At 45.3% G+C, this 19,389-nt stretch overlaps 1 protein-coding gene across 7 annotated transcripts; it reads right to left on the bottom strand.

Moving 5' to 3' along the window:
• Window positions 1–5,755: 5,755 nt before the first annotated feature.
• kctd17 (potassium channel tetramerization domain containing 17) lies at window positions 5,756–19,322 on the bottom strand. 7 transcript variants are annotated; one of them, XM_070990420.1, is made up of 7 exons: window positions 18,887–19,322; window positions 10,531–10,639; window positions 10,041–10,132; window positions 9,231–9,329; window positions 7,901–8,026; window positions 7,271–7,412; window positions 5,756–5,949 (listed from the first exon to the last, which is right to left on the bottom strand). In XM_070990420.1, exons 1-6 carry the CDS (start codon window positions 19,244–19,246, stop codon window positions 7,311–7,313), a joined length of 888 nt encoding a protein of 295 aa, XP_070846521.1. In that variant the 5' UTR covers window positions 19,247–19,322; the 3' UTR covers window positions 5,756–5,949; window positions 7,271–7,310. The 7 variants fall into 7 exon arrangements, with proteins under 7 accessions (XP_070846521.1, XP_070846522.1, XP_070846523.1 ...); XM_070990421.1 differs by having other exon boundaries at window positions 9,231–9,326; XM_070990418.1 differs by having other exon boundaries at window positions 5,831–5,949; window positions 9,183–9,329.
• Window positions 19,323–19,389: the final 67 nt, after the last annotated feature.

The raw sequence follows: 19,389 nt of genomic DNA, 5'->3' as shown, positions 1-19,389 counted from the left end.
GTCGAAAGACACATCCCGTGGTCGTGGAAAATATGTTAGTCTGTTCGCGAAGGGTCAAATCATTGGCATGCATCAAGCGGAAAAAACATCTAGGATTGCAGAAACTGCTAAAATTGAGTTAAGAACTGTCCAATGCATTATTAAAAACTGGAAGGATCATCTTCAAAGAAGAAATGTGGTTGTAAACTAACCTGATTGATCGTGATCGGCAATCACTTTGGTGAAATCAAATTGCAGAAAAACAGTAGAACTCAGGGCTAGGGGTTTACTAGTGAAAGTAAGAACATTTCCACATGCACAATGGAAGAGAACTCAAGGGATTGTGACTGATCAGCTGCGTAGCCTTAAGAAAACCACTAATCAATGAGGCTAATCGGAATAAAAGGCTTCAATTTGCTAGGTAGCATAAAGATTGGACTCTGGAGCAGTGGAACAAGGTCATGTGGTGTGATGAGTCCAGATTTACCCTGTTCTGTTGCGCCTGAGTGATGGGCGCATCAGGGTAGGAAGAGAGGCAGATGAAGTGATGCACCCATCATGGCTAGTGCCTACTGTACAAGCCTGTGGGGGCAGTGCTATGATCTGGGGTTGCTGCAGGTGGTCAGGTTGAGGTTCAGCAACATTATGTGCCCAAAGAATGAGGTCGGCTGACTACCTGAATATACTGAGTGACCAGGTTATTCAATCAATGGATTTTTTCTTTCCTGATGGCACTGGCATATTCCAAGATGACAATGCCAGGATTCATTGGGCTCACATGGTGGTTCAGGCAGTCATTGTCACACATGGATTGACCACCACAGAGTCCAGACTTTAACCCCATTGCGAATCTTTGGGAGATGCTGGAGAAGGCTTTGTGCAGTGGTCCGACTCTCCCCTCATCAATACAAGATCTTGGTGGAAAATGAATGCACCTCTGGGCGGAAAAACAAACTTGTGACATTGCAGAAGCTTATCAAAACAATGCCACAGCTAATGCGTGCCATGATCAAAGCTAAAGGCGGTCCAATGAAATATTAGTGTGTGACCTTTATTTTTTGGTCAGGCAGTGCATGTTAGATCCTCTCCCCATTTGTTGGTTAGGATTGTGTGAGATGGGCTAACATGTCAAAGGCATCTAAATCTAGAAATCAGAATTTCCTGCCTCGTTCCTGCTCCTCACGCTGCTTATTGAATCCCTGGTTAGAAGCTTAACAGCAGGCACAGATGTGAAGACAGCAAGGCATCAAGCAGTGACGTCACCTGAATCGATCAGATTTATTAATGGTTTAAATATGTATGGATGAAAAGCATCCTGAGCAACATGAGAGACAAGATATTGCAATTGTTCCCAGTGCTGCACCCTTTTGGGAGGAAATGTGAGTTCAAATTATATCTGTCATAACAGTCACTCTTTTTGCCCACTGATGCTGTTTTGCAAAAATATGTGATTCAGGATTTTTTTTAATATATTGTATGAAATCCTTAAGATGTCCAGGTTTTACCCAGCAATTCTATTATTAACAACACTAAATGCTGAAAAGGAAAACCTGGAGCAGGAAGGACAAAGCTGGCGGAGGCGTGCAACATGAAGATGAACAGAAAGAGACTGCAAGCAAACCAATGCCAGGTTTCAAATGTGAATGATGGGCTTAAACCAGGCATGTCCAAACTATTCCACAACGGGCCGAGTGGCTGAAGGTTTTCTTTCCAACCAAGCAGCAGCACACCAGACTTGACTCATTTCATCAGCTGATCTCAGTCTTCAGACAGCTGATTGGTCAGACTGCGCGCTCTTGATTGGTTGGAGGAAAAGCCTGCAGCCACACGGCCCTTTGTGGAATAGGTTTGACGTGCCTGGTTTAAACAATCCATACATACTGCTTTAGATATATTTTGCACAATCACTCCAAAACAGTCCTCACCTCTGTCTTCTTGGATCAACTCTTAATCCTCTGAGCAGACGTTTGCAGCTCCTTCTTAAGAGTGTTTTTTAGTCACAAGTAATTTGATAAAGTGTTTGATAAATGTTTATTCTTGCACTGGTTACTTTATATGCATTTATATTGTTTATGCATGCACATCTGGACACAGCTGCTTTTGACCTCAGCTGCACCTCTAACCTGGCTGGCTGTCCATTTCAAACGTTGAGGTTTAGGAGGTCACTGCACTGCCTGTAACTACTGCCCGTATAACTGACTGTATTTCAGATGAAGCAACGTCTCAAGATGGTGTCATTGTTGTGATGTCTGCCTCAGAAAAAAACATTTTCAAATCTGTATTTTAAACCAAAGGACAAAGATTTATTTTTATTGAGACTGGTGACATTCATTTACATTCAATTAAAAAAAAAAAAAAATCACCTTCTGCCACATTGTTGGAAATATTGTGTGTTGTTCAGGTCCTGATGAAGACAGTTCAGTGGGATCAAAACACAGCATTTCTTGAAGCCTGCACAGGTTCGTCTGAGGCGGTACAATGCATGTGTCACACAGTTTTGTTTGATGAATACAGACACTGAGGCTCTATGGACAGCAGAAGACAGAAAGTCCAGCATCAGATAAAAAGAGTTTTCTATCCACAGCTGCCTGGCAGATTATTATTATTATTTTTTTTGCACAGAATAATGAAAGGAGACTGCTCTGTAGGCTTGAACACGTCGGATACTATGTAAAAACACACTCTACTGTACAGCAGAAACAAGTCAACAAATAGTGTACAAATAAAAAAGTCACATGTGGATCCAGCAAACCAAACACGGTAGGTGGACATGCAAACAGAGCCTTAGAAAACTTAAAACATTTTCATCTGAGAGGAAAACTATATTTTTTGGAAAGTGTTCATCAGCATTTATGTGAATAAAAACTAGCATATGTGGTAAACCTGATGAATATATTTTTTTTTACTGTTGAAGATCATCAGGTTAGTCAAAAATAAAAGCTAGTTATCGAGTAGAAAAAAGCAAAAGTCACCTAAAGATGACATTAACCCCCCCACCCCCCCGACTAAAAAAAGTCAAAGCGCAAACTTTTTTTTAATGTGTAACACAAAAAATGAAACCTTGAGAATAAATTAGACAACTGAATGTACAAAAGAAAAAAAAGGCATGACATTTCATAGAAAACAGCTTCAGCTTCTCTGTCTCTACTTAAAACACTTTATGAAAAATAAAATTCTCAGAGCAAATACGCACCGGAAGAAATGCACACCAAGACTGAACCTGGACTCCCAGTGAGACTGTAAACTACCCTTTCATCAACTAAAATATGAATACAGCTAGTTAAAAAAAATGCACGGAGTAACGCCGATGACCGTTTTGACTTGTCTGTCTTTTGACACGTCAGCTTTGCTGCTTGAACTCAAGGCACCAAATGATCCGAGTGAAAAAGAGCCACGAGAAGAAGCCGATGTAACAAAATAAAAGCGACTGTCTTTCAGTCTTCTCCCTCCTGCTAATGTCACAGGTGTGATTATCATAAGCACGATGAGTAACTGTATCATCACTACTCTAACATGTATTGCAAAGAACCTTAAAGGTCCAGGACGTTTCTATTTTACACTTGAAATGGATGAGACACTAACTTATGCGCACATACACACACAAAAATTGTATTTGCAGCCTATTTTTTCAGATTTAATTATCAAAATGTTATCAAAAAGTCGCCAGCCTTGATGGTAATTGTCGATTGTCTCACGTTCTAACTCTTCACTGCTTATTGCCTGTATAAAACAGCCCGAGTGTGTTTATGTGTTTCCCTACTGTGCGTCGCTGGGCAGTCAGTGTTGGACAGGAGCTAGACAGCGGGGCGGGGGTGGGGTGGGGTGGGGGGGTTGGACATAAGCTGCTGACAGCCAATGCTCCATATGGCTGCGGAAATCTTAGAGGCAGAAATAATCTCTGTGCTCGAGGTAAACCTCAGCCAAAGAACTGCAGTTCTTCAGGTTAACTGTAATGACAAACTTAAAGCGGAAGTCCTGTGATGTTTTAGACCTTTAGAATAAAAAACTCCATGAAAAAGTGGAAATATGAATTATTAAATAAGACTAATATCGCTGTTAAGCATCTTCTCTACACAGCTGTTTGCTAGTACAGCTAACTTGGGTTTGGAACATGGCTTACCCAGATAACAGAGTCTTCTTTTCCCTTTTTTGTTGAAATGTTTTTGCCGTTGTGATTAATTGGCTCCCATCACTCAACTATTTTAACAATTTGTGCCTCCAAAAAATCCTGAGTCCTGCCCCGTCCGTTTTTTTGTTTTAAGGTTATGTATAACCCTTTATGGTCCAGCATTCAACACCCACACCTCCAGTGTTTGGCAGGAAATGTGCTGTCAGACTTACGGCAGCTTTATTTGCTGAAAGACGTCTATAAATGAACTGATTTCATTACACAGCATCTGCTGTCAGGGGTTGTGCCATGGACTGCAGGGGACACGAGTTTGATCTGTGGTGCAGTTCCTACAAATTGCCAACAGAGGTTGATAAAAGTCACGTGTGATCTAAGTGCTTCTTCAAATTCTTTTCAATCACACACCTGCACTGCGGCAGCTCTGCTCACTGTGAGAGCTCACAGCACGAGTTGAGAGCTGTTCCTTTGAACAAACAGACAGCGACAGGGTGTCTGACTCTCACTTTACACACCTCGCTCTCCTGTCTCAGCCTCTGCTCCTCATTGTGATCTCCCTCCCTCCCTCCCTCTCTGTTACAGCCTCCCCTAACTCACGCCAACAGCGCTGTCAGCTGGGGCCAAAGCTGGCTCTGGATCCCAGCCAGAGCGACGAGACGACGCTGGTGCTGAGCATGCACCGGCACGAGGTGATGCAGGTGTGTATCAGCACATGACAGGGTGTTGGTGCAGCGGAAAACGGAGACGGTGTGTGTGTGTGTGTGTGTGTGTGTGTGTGCGTGTGTGTGTGTGTGCGTGTGTGTGTGTGTGTGTGTGTGCGTACGTATGCGCACTGGCTGCTCTTGCTTTGAGCTCTGATGGACAGTGACTGTTTCGGTCTCTGACACTCTTGCTGTGGCCAGTTGAAACCTCTGTGTGACCAGTAAATAATGTGATCCACACTGTATTCCTCTGTCTCCACCTACACCATTTCCATCTGTCAAGTCCACGCCAAACAACAAATGGCTAAACTAACATCTAATACTATGAGATCAAACCAAGGACAGCTCATGTTCTCAGTGAGAGCAAATGCGCAGACCTGTAAGCAGGTATACAGCGATCAGTGCGCCAGAAGCAACTCACAACCAACGGTGTCCTTTGTACAAGCACTTGCACGCTCTGTATGCAGTGCACACTCCCAAGATCTGCTGCCACCCTGACTACACAGGCTGTGTGCTGTTAAATCAACCCATTTGGTCCAATGTTCATCAGTGCAAAGCTCGGAGGAGCGACTGCATCCATCATTGGACGATCACTGTTCAGGTTCATGCCTCCGTGCCATGCGTGTCAACATTAGGGAATGTAATAATGTAAAACTGCACAGCACTGTTCGCACCACTCACCCTCCGTCAGACCATCGTGACGGCTCCTCACTGGGTAACGAAGACGATGTCAGATTTGATATTCGCTGTCACATTTTGGTTGAGCACCTTGGATCAGCCAGCTTTAATCTGGATCTTTGGTTAGAATTTACTAAGCTCCACTACTTCCCTTGGCAATATAACGTCTGCACACACCAACGCATGATCACTTCTACAATTAGAATCAGTTTGACTGAAAAATACTTTGAGATATTGCTGCGACTGCGGGTTTTTTTTTTTTTCTCTTTTTGGTCATTTGGTAATCTTTCTAACTGGCATTTTAAAATGCACTGATAGGAATGCTACAAATCTGTTTTGATGACTGTCCACTGATGCAACGCACACATACACCACGGACAGCAGAAATTAGCCTAAAAAAAAATAAGAACAAAATAACTTAAACTCTTGTGATTTCTACATCCGGGACCCATGGATCTGGAAAAGCTGTGGAAAAAAAGAAAAACAGATATTAGCACGTTGCAGACCCACAACAACCTAATCTAGAAACATTTTCTACACTCTATGCTGTGATGGTGATGACGATGAAAATGGTGACAGAATGAGAGCAAATGACTTTACTGACATGCATAATGGCTGGAGACATCAACAAAAACACACACAGCCATGTCTTAACCATGTTACACGTTTTCAAATGGGCTCTTTGTTTCAGTGTCTTTATATGTGTGCAGTGTGTGGTGGGTGTAACTGTGTGTGACTTTACATGGACACTGTATATACAGTATGCACACAGGCTGGGAAGGACATCTGACACTACTGCTGCACTGAAGGGTCATGGATGTTTCATGTCACAGCATCGGTAATGAGGGCCCACAGAGACACAGCGCTGCGTCGATATCTGTGACTGTGTCGGGTCACGACAGACCAGACTGAGCATGTCCGTGTTTACACACATATACAAGTTGGCGCGGGTCGTTATGACAAACAGCATGGGAAAGTGACATTTTCATCCAACAGCCAATTAGCAAAACATGCTTGCCAAAGTGTTTTATCAAATGCGGTTTTAGATCACTTTGAGGACTCGTTGTCAGCAGATGGACAACGCCTATTTGAACTGGAGCTGATGATTTTGCATCCTGGCAGCGTTTAGGGAAATGCTCTGAGAGCCTGAAAATGTTTGAGCCTGAAATGTTATAGATGTGCACTGTGTGAGGTCAGCCTGGTTCATTAGCAGAGGTCATTAACACACAGTGTCGGGCCTGGAGGGTCGAGACTGAAATAATGAGTTTTTTTTTTTCCTTCTTCTTTCGTGTCATGAGCAGCCTTTCACAAACGACGGCACGCTCGAGCGCAGTGAGCTCAACCGACATGCTGCACACACTGGCTGAGAGAGACTTTGGGCTTTTAGGGAGGGATGAAAGTGCAAAGGGGCGCGCTGGATTTACAACACAGGACACGCCGAGAGCATCGTTGTGAAAGCGAAGGTGGGGCGGCAATTGTTGGAAGCCAAACCCGTCACTGAAAATAAGATTTGATCCAAACACCCGGCGCTGGTTAAAGCCTCGTGAGTTGCAGAAAATGTCAGTTTCAGTTTTTTCACTGCTGATTGCATTTGTGTATTAAACAGGTTTAATATACACTGTTTTGAGTAAGCACTGTGTTTATGGAAACAGAGAGACAGCTCAGAGGTCATCCTCCACGCAGTGCCATGAAACACTCGTGATCCCTGCAGACGTCACACACATATAAAGACACACTAAAATCTACCAGGTCTACCCACTAGCACATCTACGGCACAGGTCCTCACCCATTCCCGCTTCTCTTGGGAACAAAGAAACATGACTCCCTCATTCTCTAAGCCACTCATTTGGCGTGGTATCTCTCCCTCCCTCCTCCTCCTCCTCCTCCTCCTCATCCTTCGCGGCTTCCTCCTCCTGCATCTCGGTCGGCTTCATTCAGCATGAAGGACGGAGGGGAAAACACAAAGAAAAGAAAAAAAAAAACAAGACAGAAAATGAAGAAAAAAAAACATGAACACGCTGATGAGTGTCAGTGAGCGGGCAGTGAGCAGCTGAGAGGTCAATACAGAGGCACAGATATATGTCTATATATCCACATGGAAGAAGCAGAGAGTAGACTGATACAGTGTGAGAGAGACAAAATGAGAGATCGATAATAGAGGAAAGAGAGGCACAGCTGTGTGAATGATGGAGTGAATGATTTTGTGAATGACATTTCGAGGCGAGTGACATTTGGAGCTTTCAGTGAAGAGTGCGGGATCAAAGCACGCTCGCCTCGGCTTCAGCGGGAGGAGACACCTTCCTCCTCTTTCATACACACATACAAAAACATGGACAGGGCCACACACGGAGACGCAGCCTGGCAGCTCGATCCTACAGCCTTTAAACATACGCATGTGTGTTTGTGACAGGCTCACCTTGGTTTTGTGGCTCTGCTCCGTACCCAGTCCAGATCCAGGAGTGTGGAGCTCCTTGGATACGACACACAGAAACTCAGCCTGGTCCTCTGTTCCGTAGCTGTACGACGAGCCGATGTTCACCATCTAGAAAAAGACGGGGACACAGATACCGAGAGATATACAGAGGAGAGAGGGACAGAGAGACCGAGTGAGTGTCAGGGGGGATTAGAGATTACAGCAGAGGAAACAAAAAGCAGGAGAGAGGAAGCACTGAGCGAGCCGGGATCCCGCACTACAGCGAGGAAGGGTTCTTCTCATGCATGGTGGGGGTGAGGAGTGGGGGGGGGGGGCAGCCTGCTGTTACACACACAGCAGTGGACTCAACAAAAAGCAGATTTTACTCGTGGGAACAGCAAAACAACTGTGGGACAGCGTCTGCAGGAAACAGTGCACCAATCATAGCAGTGCTGCATGCAATAGAGCTTAGTGCAAAGCAGAGGGAAACGGGGGGGGGTCTAACAGTGATTTCTGGGCCTCAGCGTGGACAGGCTGGGCTATTTACACTCCATGAGGCTCTGAGTGTTACTACTGCCTCTCAGCTCAGGAGGCCCTCACCTTAAAAGATGCCGTTAACACTGAAAGACTTTTCCTGACTACTGACATTACAGTGAGTCACACGATCAATAGACCTGTGTGATTTGTACTGCGTGTTCACACTGTGAGCAACGCTGCAGTCAGTTACTCTGCTCTAACAGACTGATGATAGTGTGAGAGTAAATACTGGTCTGCAGCTATGCGACTAATTGTCTCAGCTCTCTGGTCTAATATCTGTTACGAGGAAAGCCCAAATATAGAGAGCAAAAACATATGAGACGAATGTAAAGCAAAAAATGTGTCTAAGTCCTGTAATCTATAGCAGATTAACTAACACACAGTGGACATTTGATCATCTCTGACTCAGACAACAGAACAGTTGGGCCCTCTCCAGGTTCTGAACCCATCATAAGAGGCTGAAGGTCAAAGATCCAGAGGATCAGGGCCTGCTGCACGTGTGGTGCCATGATGGCTTTACGTATTATGAAGTGCGATGGAGAATTCAAGATTAGACTTATTGTGACTGCCTGCAAAAGCACATCTGTATTTACTAGATCAGTCCTATTTGAGGTCAATAAATCAAGCAAACTAATCTGGGAGTCCTAAACTCATTTTGGGAGTGCAGACAACAGGGCTCAGGTCAGGGCCAAGGGGTCAGGCCAAGGGTCAAGATAGAAGGGTCAGCAGCAGCGTGAGTCCAACCCACAGTCCAGAGCAGTCCGGTGCGGGGCTTTCTGCAGGCGCGCACGCTGACCTGCTCAAACTTCCAGCCGTCCGACATCGTGGAGACCATCTGGGTCAGCTCCTCCTCCTGGCACTGCAACACTCGGTAGACATGCTTGGGGGGCACCTGCTGGGGAGAGAGAGGAGGCAGGGTTGAGGAGATGAGAGATGGATGAAAAGGAAGGTTCATCATCCATAAGGAGAAAAATAAAAGAAAAACAACGCTGTCACGATAATCACAGCACAAACATTTTAATGACTGACTAACAAAACATGAGAAACAGTAAAAAGTTCATAATAATGTAGCCATGGGCCAGCTCCAGGACCAGCACTTATGTTTTCATGTTTCTGCACCATATTCAACCTCAGGCGAACACAAGCAGTCAGTCCAGTGAAGTACAGTAGAGCGCAGGGAAAGTGGGTGTATGTTTGGGAGGGCAGTGGGATTATGTAAGGGTGAGTGCAGCCATCCTCAGAAAAGAAAAGCAAGGAGAGAGCAGCCTGGTGTACGGCAGTGCTGTCTTTAGAGGAGCACAGAAGGGTGAAATCACTACTAAAGAGAAAATGACTGAAAGGCGCTGCACTTACATCACCACCATGATGGTTAAAGTGTGCAGTACTGTACATATTATTACTGCTAGACTCAAAAAACACAGTATGGTTTGAGAATATTAATACAACCTGTGTCACACTGTACCTCTACCTTTAACATTATGCAGTCAGTGTACACGTGATGCACTGACTGATGTCATCTGTGGTTCATTTTTAAAGCCATTCGAGCAGAGTGCGGCAGCGAACGCCACCTACGCCACGAAAACAGCTGGATAAGTTCTGCGTATACCTGCGTGGCTTTGGAGTCTCTCTCCACAATCCTCTCCTTGATCAGTTTGATGAGCGGGGTGATGTTGTAAAACTCAGCCTCCTCCAGGACACCTTGAAGAAAAGCAGAAAGACGTGACTCAGCTCTTCCGTTCCTCCAGCCGTTCTGGTCAGACATATCCCCTCAGCACACCACCAACCATGTTCCCAGTGTAAACTACTTCCACTGTTTAGCCATTACTTTTAGCTAACTGTTTAGCTGTCTCTGCTGGCTGGCCAAGTGTTTTTCACACACTCCTGTGGTGGACAGGTGTTATAGTTGAGTCTATATGTGGACTTTTTCACATTTACTGAACTAGAAACAGACACACTGAGAGACACTCAAGAAGAAATGACATCACACGAGGCCGTATGGAGGTGTACAGTACTGTCTAGCTTTTCCACCTGCCCTATAAATAAAACAAACTCATGCATCCAGGACCCATCTAAGTAGAGTCAAAGCGTATCAAGACCTTCTTCAGCCAGCTCCTTGTTGTAGACCAGTTTGCCGTGTCGCAAGTAGTTAAGGATGGGACCGAAGTAGGTGGGGTCTCTGTCAATCACATAAGCTCCTGTCTCATCCTGTTACAGAGAAAGAGATAAAACGCATTACACTGTTATCACATCATAAACTGGGTGTATTCAGTTATTCTATTAGAAGCTGTCGATGTTGTAACTTGTAATAGAACTCAAGACAACTTGTTTGTGGTCGTGTGTGATTCACTCGGCTACTTCACATGTATGTAATTGGGTACTTCTCAAATACACTCCTTTCAATTTCCTTCCTCAAGCACTGGACCTCATCTGTAATATACTGAGTATTTTTAGCCCCAAAAGCTGACTAGCAGGAGAATAACATCCTGGTTTGCTATTTTCATCTTGTGGATGCAGTACCGGCTGCCCAGAGCGGATGTACGTACGCAAGATGCATTGCAGGGGTCTCCAAAATAAAAGCCCTCCAATGAGTGGTTCTGTTGGTGTTAGAATGACGTGATGCTTTATGGGGTTTGAGAAGAAAATGTACTTAAAAGCACCAATTTTTGCTAAATATATGTGTTCACGGCTCATATAACTCTCAGTCGTCGGACTAAAGAATAACTTTCCAGCCTTTATTATAACAATCTGTTTCCAAAACGCTCCATAAAACCCTGTTGCTTCCTCTTCCAACGTTGCTATTTACATCTCCCTCGAGACCTCCCTGCCACAGCAACAGCTTTTTGCAGCTGGACACAGAAGTTACAGCTTCCCGGCACACAAGAGCAGTTGTTGGTGACTTTATTATCACACGTGTGTCGGCAGCCTGCTTCTCTCCCACCTCCAGGCTACTTCTGCCAAGTCTGCTTTGGCTGTTATGTCATGACTACTGCCCCTCCAACATACACACACATCCTCCCCCTGCTCTTCCTCGTGATTACTGCTCGAAGCAGAGCCCCCCTTCAGAGCTGATTTCACAAAAGGGCCACTGCTTGAAAAATTCATACAAAAACATGCATAGAGAGAAAGAAATTGTGTGAAAGAGGAAGTTAAAGAACATCAGTCGCGTCACTGACGATGTGTCGTTAAGCAGCTCAGTGGTTTCTGCAGACACAGAAGCGTTTGCCTGGTGGCGGGTACATTAATATTTGGGGCCTGGGTATGTGGAGAAAAACACACACTGTACACTCAGAGTCAAAGGAAAAGAAGATGTTCAGCTTAATAAAGAGAACCTACTCTTTTCACATGACTGACTCTTTTCATGGTTGTCTGCTGAAGCGGCAGCGGACATCCTCGGCCTCCGGCAGCATCTTGTGTGGATGCATGTTATCACTTTTGTTAGCGGGTCCTTACTCATTCACACGCGCAGCAGCACTCGCCCTCACTGGAACTGTTACGACCTTCTATTGTGTGATGTCTAATCCTAACCTCAGAGGCTGAATCCAGACAAAGCATTCTGACAGTGTTAAAAAGTGAGTGAGGCGTCCATGTTAACGGGACGGTCGTCCGACTGGACTCTAAACAAATGAGCTGGCTTGCAGCCAGTTTGCTTCTCCTCTGGTCTTCTTCCTCCTCCTGTATAGAGGCAGAGGAGGTTTAAGTCACTCTGAGGGCCGGGCCTGTGAAGTGGCTTCTTCTACCCACGACTCTCTGCAAATGTGTTTGCTATGAGGAGTCTGAACCTGTGCACAAAACAACAGGCGGGAAGTGGGTGCACCAGAGCTTTGGCAAATATTATCAATATTATTGTGGTAGTTGCACCAATGAAACTCTGAAGTGTTTCTGGGGTGTCGAGGAATTCCTCCTACACTCGTGCAGAGGAGCACAGCCTTATTTCCACTCACATTTTACTGATCTGGAGGCAGTTGCATCAGCTAAACCCAGTAACTGCCACATATAACTGTCGCACTGTGTTGAGCTAACTTCACTTACAACGTTAGCTTGCTGACATGTGACCAAGTAAAAGAGGTCAAGTGGACAAAGGTCGACACACCTCACCTCACACTTCATGAAATCATTAAGCTTAGTAATGATGTAGACTGGGAAGAGAAATAACATTTGCCAATGTCATTTTGCTAGTTTAGCATAATCTGATATTTCTCATTAATTTTAAAAGATTTGACAGTCAAGTTTTATATCTTGTTTAGCTTCCTAAAAATACAATTGTTGGATGTTAAGCTGCAGCTTGTGATGTTACAGTGACTCCTGTCTTCATATTTGTATATGTATATATTTCATATGTATTTCCTAACAACCAATTTACCCATTGATTAAGTATTTACTAGCTAAGACATTCCTGAGTTTTAATGGTGTAACCCGATTTAGTGCTACTAAGGACTTAATTATGGATTTACAATTAGCCGGTGCAACCCTTCCTGGAGCAGTGACTGGTCATAACACACAACTCAGATTCTGCATTGTGCCAGTAAAGCATTGTGGTCTGCGAGCTGTAACCCACTGTCTGTGTGACAGACTACGAAGAGAAGTAACCGGGAAAGAACAACACAGTCATACATACACAGTGACTGAATGAATAATAGATGGGGTGTTGTCTGCCCAATTTATATGAGAAGTATCAGTTTATCCCTGACGCTCACGCCCTCACATCCAGCCAATCTTTGCTGGCGTAGCGTGACAGGACCCTCTGATGTGCTGTTCCCATTGTGAATGCAGTGAACAAGGAAGCCCACGTATCCGAGTGGACGGATTCAGACTGTAAAGTAGTCTGGAGGATGGACACACAGCTGGGTGAGGGACGGATTGGTGGAGAAAAAGAGAAGGCAAATATGCTAAAAGAAACGGTATGACGAATACCCTCCTATTAGGACTGAAGGGCAGACATACTCGCAAATACCAATGACAAAGAATCATAGAGGGACACTGCTACAGAGACGGAGGATGAAGACAGACAGACAGACAGACAGACAGACAGACAGACAGACAGACAGACAGACAGACAGACAGACAGACACACACACACACACACACACACACACACACACACACACACACACACACCATCCAAAATGAGCAGAGGAGCTGCAGCGGAGGACAGACGACGCCTTATCAGCGTGACTTGACTTGACAGTGTGGGCATGACAACACTGGCGAAAAGCTTCCTCGATGTGTCAGAGCCCGGTTTCTCTCTCTGTCACACTCTCTCACACACACACGCACACACACAGAATCTGTAGCTGTTCGCTACCACAGACCCATCTGCAGCCGCAGTACACCGACTCGCTCACATGAAAATATTTTCAGTTGTCCAGAGGACACGGACATTGGTTGGAGAGTTAATGGTTTACAGAACATTTGTTCAGGGAAATGGGATGTGACTCCTCACCATCTCCCTGCAGAGGTAAGTACATCCCACAGGCTTCAGTGTCACCAATAGCCAAACAAAAGCCCTGCTCACTTCTCAAAGCGCACGCACACACACGCACGCACGCATGCACGCACACGCCTGCCTCAACTCTGCTGCTTGCTCCAGCATGCGTAAACATGAGGGCTGAAGGATGCTGGAAAAGAACATAAAAAAACATCACTCGTGTATGTCATGTGTAGCTTCTGCAGCTTCATCTGGAAATAATTTGTCACTCAAGAGGCAGATTTAAGCGAGGGCAGTCGTTTCAATCCGTCAGTCTCATTCAGGCAATACTCAGCAATCAATTAATCCACGCTTGTCTTCCAGTGCTGGCATGCAAGACTTTCACTCTGGGGGAATTCACTTATTCATCAGACAATAAGGGACAAAAAGGTACATTTTTTTCTGTTTTGCTTAAAAATGGCTTCTGTTGAGTACTATGGTCAGTCCAATTTGACTTCTAACACTGCGGCCTATGCATACACTGTGATGAAGATGCTGCAGATACACTGCCTTTGTGAAAATGTGGAAAACACACACATACCTGGCCTGTCCATGTGATACTGATCGAAAGGGGGGAAGAGCTGTGATTTCTAATTAGGGATCAGGCTAATTTATCAGCCCTGGCACCACAGATGGCCTGGCTGGACCACCAACTTCTCAGCATTGGAGACATTTTTGATGTAGGAGGCATCATGGAAGCGACACACTGATGAACATGTTTGAGTTAACGTGCTCCTCCTTCCTTTGGACGTTCTCCAAACTAGATCTCTAATCCAGATAAGAAATATATTCATAGCTGAAACCGATATTACTTCATCTGCATTGATTTAATTACACAAGTTTAAGTTAAAGAAAACAGCAAAGCAGTTAAGGAAACAGTTAAGAAACGTGGTGACAAATGGCAACTTTTCATGTTTTTTCCTCTAAAGGGTTTATGAGGTTCAACTCCAACTTCTAACCAAACACCTAATGAGCATTTATTGTGTGGCCCAAGTCTAATTTGTGTATCGTGAGGGTTGAAAAGAGACAAGTCCACACAAATCTGTGCTGTTTATTCATAAGAAAACCTTTGCCTCTAGCATTTCTGTTTTCGTTTCCACTGGTCCCTGCCAGTGCCTCATATTAGACATCTCCTAGCACAGATAAAGTGATAAAGCGAGCTCAGGCATGTGGTGGAATCCATGCTGACACTGTGACTCCCACAGAGTTTTAAACTGTACACACACACACACACACACACACACACACACACACACACACACACACACAGTGTACACAAAGTTACAGCATCAAGCCACCAAAAATCCTGTGATCCTGCTGGTATTTAACGTGAATTAAGTCGCTGTTATTCACAAATTTGTGGTTATAGTCCACAGCTGGCTGTCCTGTTACACCTGCTCAGCTAACATCATGCAGCATCATCAAAGCTGAATCTTGGCTACATTATGTAATTGTCTTGGGACGGCGTGAGGTCAGCTTGGCTCACATTAACAGCAGATAGCCCTGGGTTTGGTTCGGTGCAGGGGCAGGGCAGCTGAGGTGCTGCTAGTCCTATTAAACAGTCACACACAGTCGGCCAGTCTGTGCGTATGTGGGTTTAAAAACAGTCAAGAACCCCTGGGCAGAAACACACGAACGTCAGCGGATTAGAGGGAGACTCCGGTGCGGATAAAACCGGCTTCTCTCCTGAGCGAGAGACGAAAACACACTCGCTCTGTGTGCTAAAGAAGCCGAGCAGAGGCTGGTTCCAGCCTGGTGTCTGCTGGGAGAGACAGTACGCTGGCACACTGAGACCCTCAAAGGCACTTCACTCTTTCCCAGGGAAGATTTTGGGACAAGATATTTCAGTGAGTTCAATTTATTGATGCCCTAGTAGCACAAGGAACACTGTAAGAAGTCAATGACAGAGTTTCTGCAGGAAATTGTGAGGAGAGACTGTAAGCCACCCAGATCCACAACAGCTCTCTTGACTTGTATAAAGGATTGTTTGTTTGCAAATGAATGCATTATGTTCTTTAGGTTTTCCACAGCCTCCCAACTGTTTTTTGGAGTCAGGGTTGAACAAGGTTCATTCATTTGTTGTTCTACAACACAGGGCTGTAGCAGAACATGCACGCTGTAGTCCCTTTATGCTCCTCACAAAACAAACACTACACAAACTGATGAATAAACACTGAGACAGAAAAATAAACACCGACAGTGACTGTGGTGAGGACCCCCCACACTCAACTCTTCAAGAAGCTTCTAACCGCAAAACCGCCAAATATTTAAAAGCCGTTTTCCTTGTGATTTCTCATTTCTGCTGTAAATACATGTGTGGCTTACAAGAGAATTCATTAGCAGCACAGTGATTATCTAACCAAACCAGTTTTTCCTCTGGCTCCTGGACCGCAGCTCTGCATACATCAGATGACCTCAGCTGCGTGCATACTGTTAGTACATCCCTCCAGCGACGAGCGTTTCTTTCTTGAAAGTCTGAACCTCTGGGCAGAATACAAAGGAACGCAGGAAGAGACAACAGATCATGTCTCTAAGATCAATGGGCATACCTCTTATAACAACCTGAGACATGTCTCTATGGCAGGAAAATACTTGCATCAAGCCTTTCTCTACTGCACCGTCTGTTAATGTATCCATGCCTGACAAACAGCAGCTCGACCATCACGTTCACAGGTCACATCTCAGAGAGGATTCAGAGCCTCGCCTACAGCTCAGTGCATGTTTTCAGGATGACGGCGGAGCGATGGAGCCAGAAAACCATCACACTAAAATTAAGGCCCTCTGTGTCTCTCGAGATGCGAGTTTGTGATTAAAAAGCAGCAATAAAAAGGTGCAGACTAGAAAGGACAAACGTGCGCTGGGCGCTCACAGTGAGTCAGCTGCCAAGAGCGAGCGTGAGGGGAGGACAGGACGGTGATGACGAGGACGGAAAGAGCGGGGACGAGGGAAGGAAAGAAGGAGATGTAGGTGTGTGTTTGTGCATGTGAGAGAGAGGTTCGGTGTGTGACTGTGTGTCTTAAGGCAGCGCAGAGGGAGCTCCTGACGGGTCGCGGCTGAAGGTCACGCGGGAATATTCTTTCCACAGAGCCAAGCGGTGCAGCAGGGGAACAGTCGTCGCTGCTGTCGGCTAAAAACCTCCCAACTCTGATTTTGGTGGTTGTTTTTAGCTTCGTCACTTTAGCTGCAGGAAGACCTGCTCTTCTGCAAGCCACAGACACGTGACGCTGTTTGAAACCGTCCACTGGTTGACATCGAAAGCACACGGCGAGGACACCAGACATGCGCTGGTTGAGATTTGGCAATATAACAATATTTACTGTGAGATGACATAAACTCTGCCATCACTTTGGACTATCTTAAGTATCTCTGGGTATAGCAGACCATTATGGGTGATGTAAATCAAAGAGGAGGCCTGTTCTACAACAAGACCAGATTTTTATTTTAGAAAAACATGAAGAAGTAGTTAAATTTAACTTACATGAGGCCTTTTTGGGAAGACTTTCCTGATCCAAACTGAGGGTCTAAGGATACAGACTGTAAAGCCCTTTGATGGAGAATTGTGATCTGTGATCTTGGGTTCTACACATAAAACTGACTTGACTTGACTAGACTAGGGCTGCAACGAACTTTTATTTCCACAATCAACAAATCCGCAGTTCATTTCTCGCTTTTTAATGTTGCATCTTAATATCAGCAAACGGTGAAAAATGCCTATTATAAGTCCCCAGAACCGATTAGGATGTCTGCAGATGTCTTGCCTGACCAAAAACATTCAATTTACTATCACAGAAGTGTGACAAACCTAAAAAAAAATTCACATTTGACAAACTAAAACCAATACATTTACTCGCATTTTTGCCATTGTCGCTAAAACACTGGAGATTTTGAAGCTCAAGCTTATCACCTGACAGCAAGGAAATATCAATTTACAGTCGACTCAAAGCTGCAAAAAGACCGCCCCCCTTTCTCTGGCTGTCACATACATGCATATCAAAGGCTGCAGGATAATAGAAATCTGCATCATTCATGAGACTTGCCAGCCCTTCCAGTGTGTTCAGTCTACATGAGACTGGGACTCTCTCTCTCTCTCCATAAGATGCCAGCTGTACAGCTATTGACTGTGCAGCTCCCTGCAGAAGAGGAGGCACGTGTTCATCCATCTGACCCAAGCTACATTCACACCATGAAATGATGCTGACACACACACACACACACACACACACACAGGAGAAAGACAGAGAACCGCACATATGCAGTATATCAGCCTGTCATTAGGCAACTCTACACCTACTGTGGAGCCACATTTCCAGGCCAGAACAGAGCTGTAGTTACAGGTTCTGGGAAGTGCAAACACAGTTATAGTATAATATAGTCAAATTAAGGCATCACTGTGCACAATTCAGCAGTTATTATTTTACCAGTCAGTCTTTACTAGACGTAATGCCGAGGCCAAAATGGACATTACTTCATGCCGTCAGGTTAGAGAAAATGCACCTTTCATACCACAGCAATGCAAAACAAAACACGATGTATTTTGTTGGGGTAAAGCAAATGTTTGTCAAGACAAACTTTAACCATCTGTCATGGGATAACAATGTTATCACGGGGTGGAAAACACACCAATGTAAACTCACCAGTAAGAGCGAGTCACTACAGGAATGTTAGAAAAAGTTACTGTGGGTTTTTTTTCCACTGGCTTTGTCGCCATATTAAACTTGCGGAGTAACGTTGCCCTTCAGCTCTCCTGTAACACTCCACGGTGTGTTTAAGGTCCACTCAGTGTGGGCTGACTGAGAAACAAAGTGCGGGCAAACGTCATGACAACACTTAACACTGAGAACATTAAAGCATTGCCAACGTCAATAATGTAGAAGGTGAATGTTGTCTTATTACTAAGTGTCACGGACACATACTATGCTCCTGTTCAGTGTCATTTTTCGCCTGTTGTGAGGGAAGCGACGTTCACCGCGTGTCCTGAGCGGACTCACCGTGTCTGAGTGCAGGTCCTGCTGCTGGCACAGCCGGTACAGGAACGAAGTTTGCTCCTTCAGGAGGGTCTGCCGCGTCGTGAGGAACACCGTGCCGCCGACGTTCAGCCGTACCCACTTCCCGTTATTACCCCCGGCGGGATTGATGACCGAACCGTTACCGATGCTCTGCGACGCCGTCCCGCCGGGTTCGGTCGCGCTGGCGGTGGCGGAGGTCGCGCTCTCTCCCGCCTCGCTATCTTTGTTGTTGTTGTTATTGTTGTTGTTGTTGTTGTTGCTGTTGTGGTGGTGGCAACCGTGGTGTGGCGAGGTTGCAGCGACGTCCGCCGGTTCCCGCTGGTCGTCCGCTGTCGTTGCCATTTGGAAACAGCCGTTAGAGACGAGGTGCAGGCGAGCGAGGGCATCCGCTGTTGTCTCGGCTTTTTCTCTCGCTTACCAACCGAGGACGCTCCGCCCCAGACCGCACCAACTCAAAGATCAGCTGCGTGAAGTGTCCGAAATTG

The sequence above is a fragment of the Chaetodon trifascialis genome, chromosome 21 (assembly GCF_039877785.1).
Source record: "Chaetodon trifascialis isolate fChaTrf1 chromosome 21, fChaTrf1.hap1, whole genome shotgun sequence".
Classification (NCBI taxonomy): Eukaryota; Metazoa; Chordata; class Actinopteri; order Chaetodontiformes; family Chaetodontidae; genus Chaetodon; species Chaetodon trifascialis.
Note: the sequence above shows the minus strand (reverse complement) of the source record. Positions and strands in the feature narration are given on the sequence as shown.

Bases quoted from the DNA above. Each gene is read 5' to 3' on its own strand.
- kctd17 (XM_070990418.1), bottom strand. From the start codon at position 19,246: ATGGCAACGACAGCGGACGACCAGCGGGAACCGGCGGACGTCGCTGCA. The intron at 10,133-10,530 runs GTCTTGATACGC...CTTTTCTTCAAG, and splicing joins CAAGGAGCTGGCTGAAGAAG to GTGTCCTGGAGGAGGCTGAG. The intron at 8,027-9,182 runs GTGGGTTGGACT...GTCTTTTTCTAG, and splicing joins GCACCGGACTGCTCTGGACT to ATGGTGAACATCGGCTCGTC.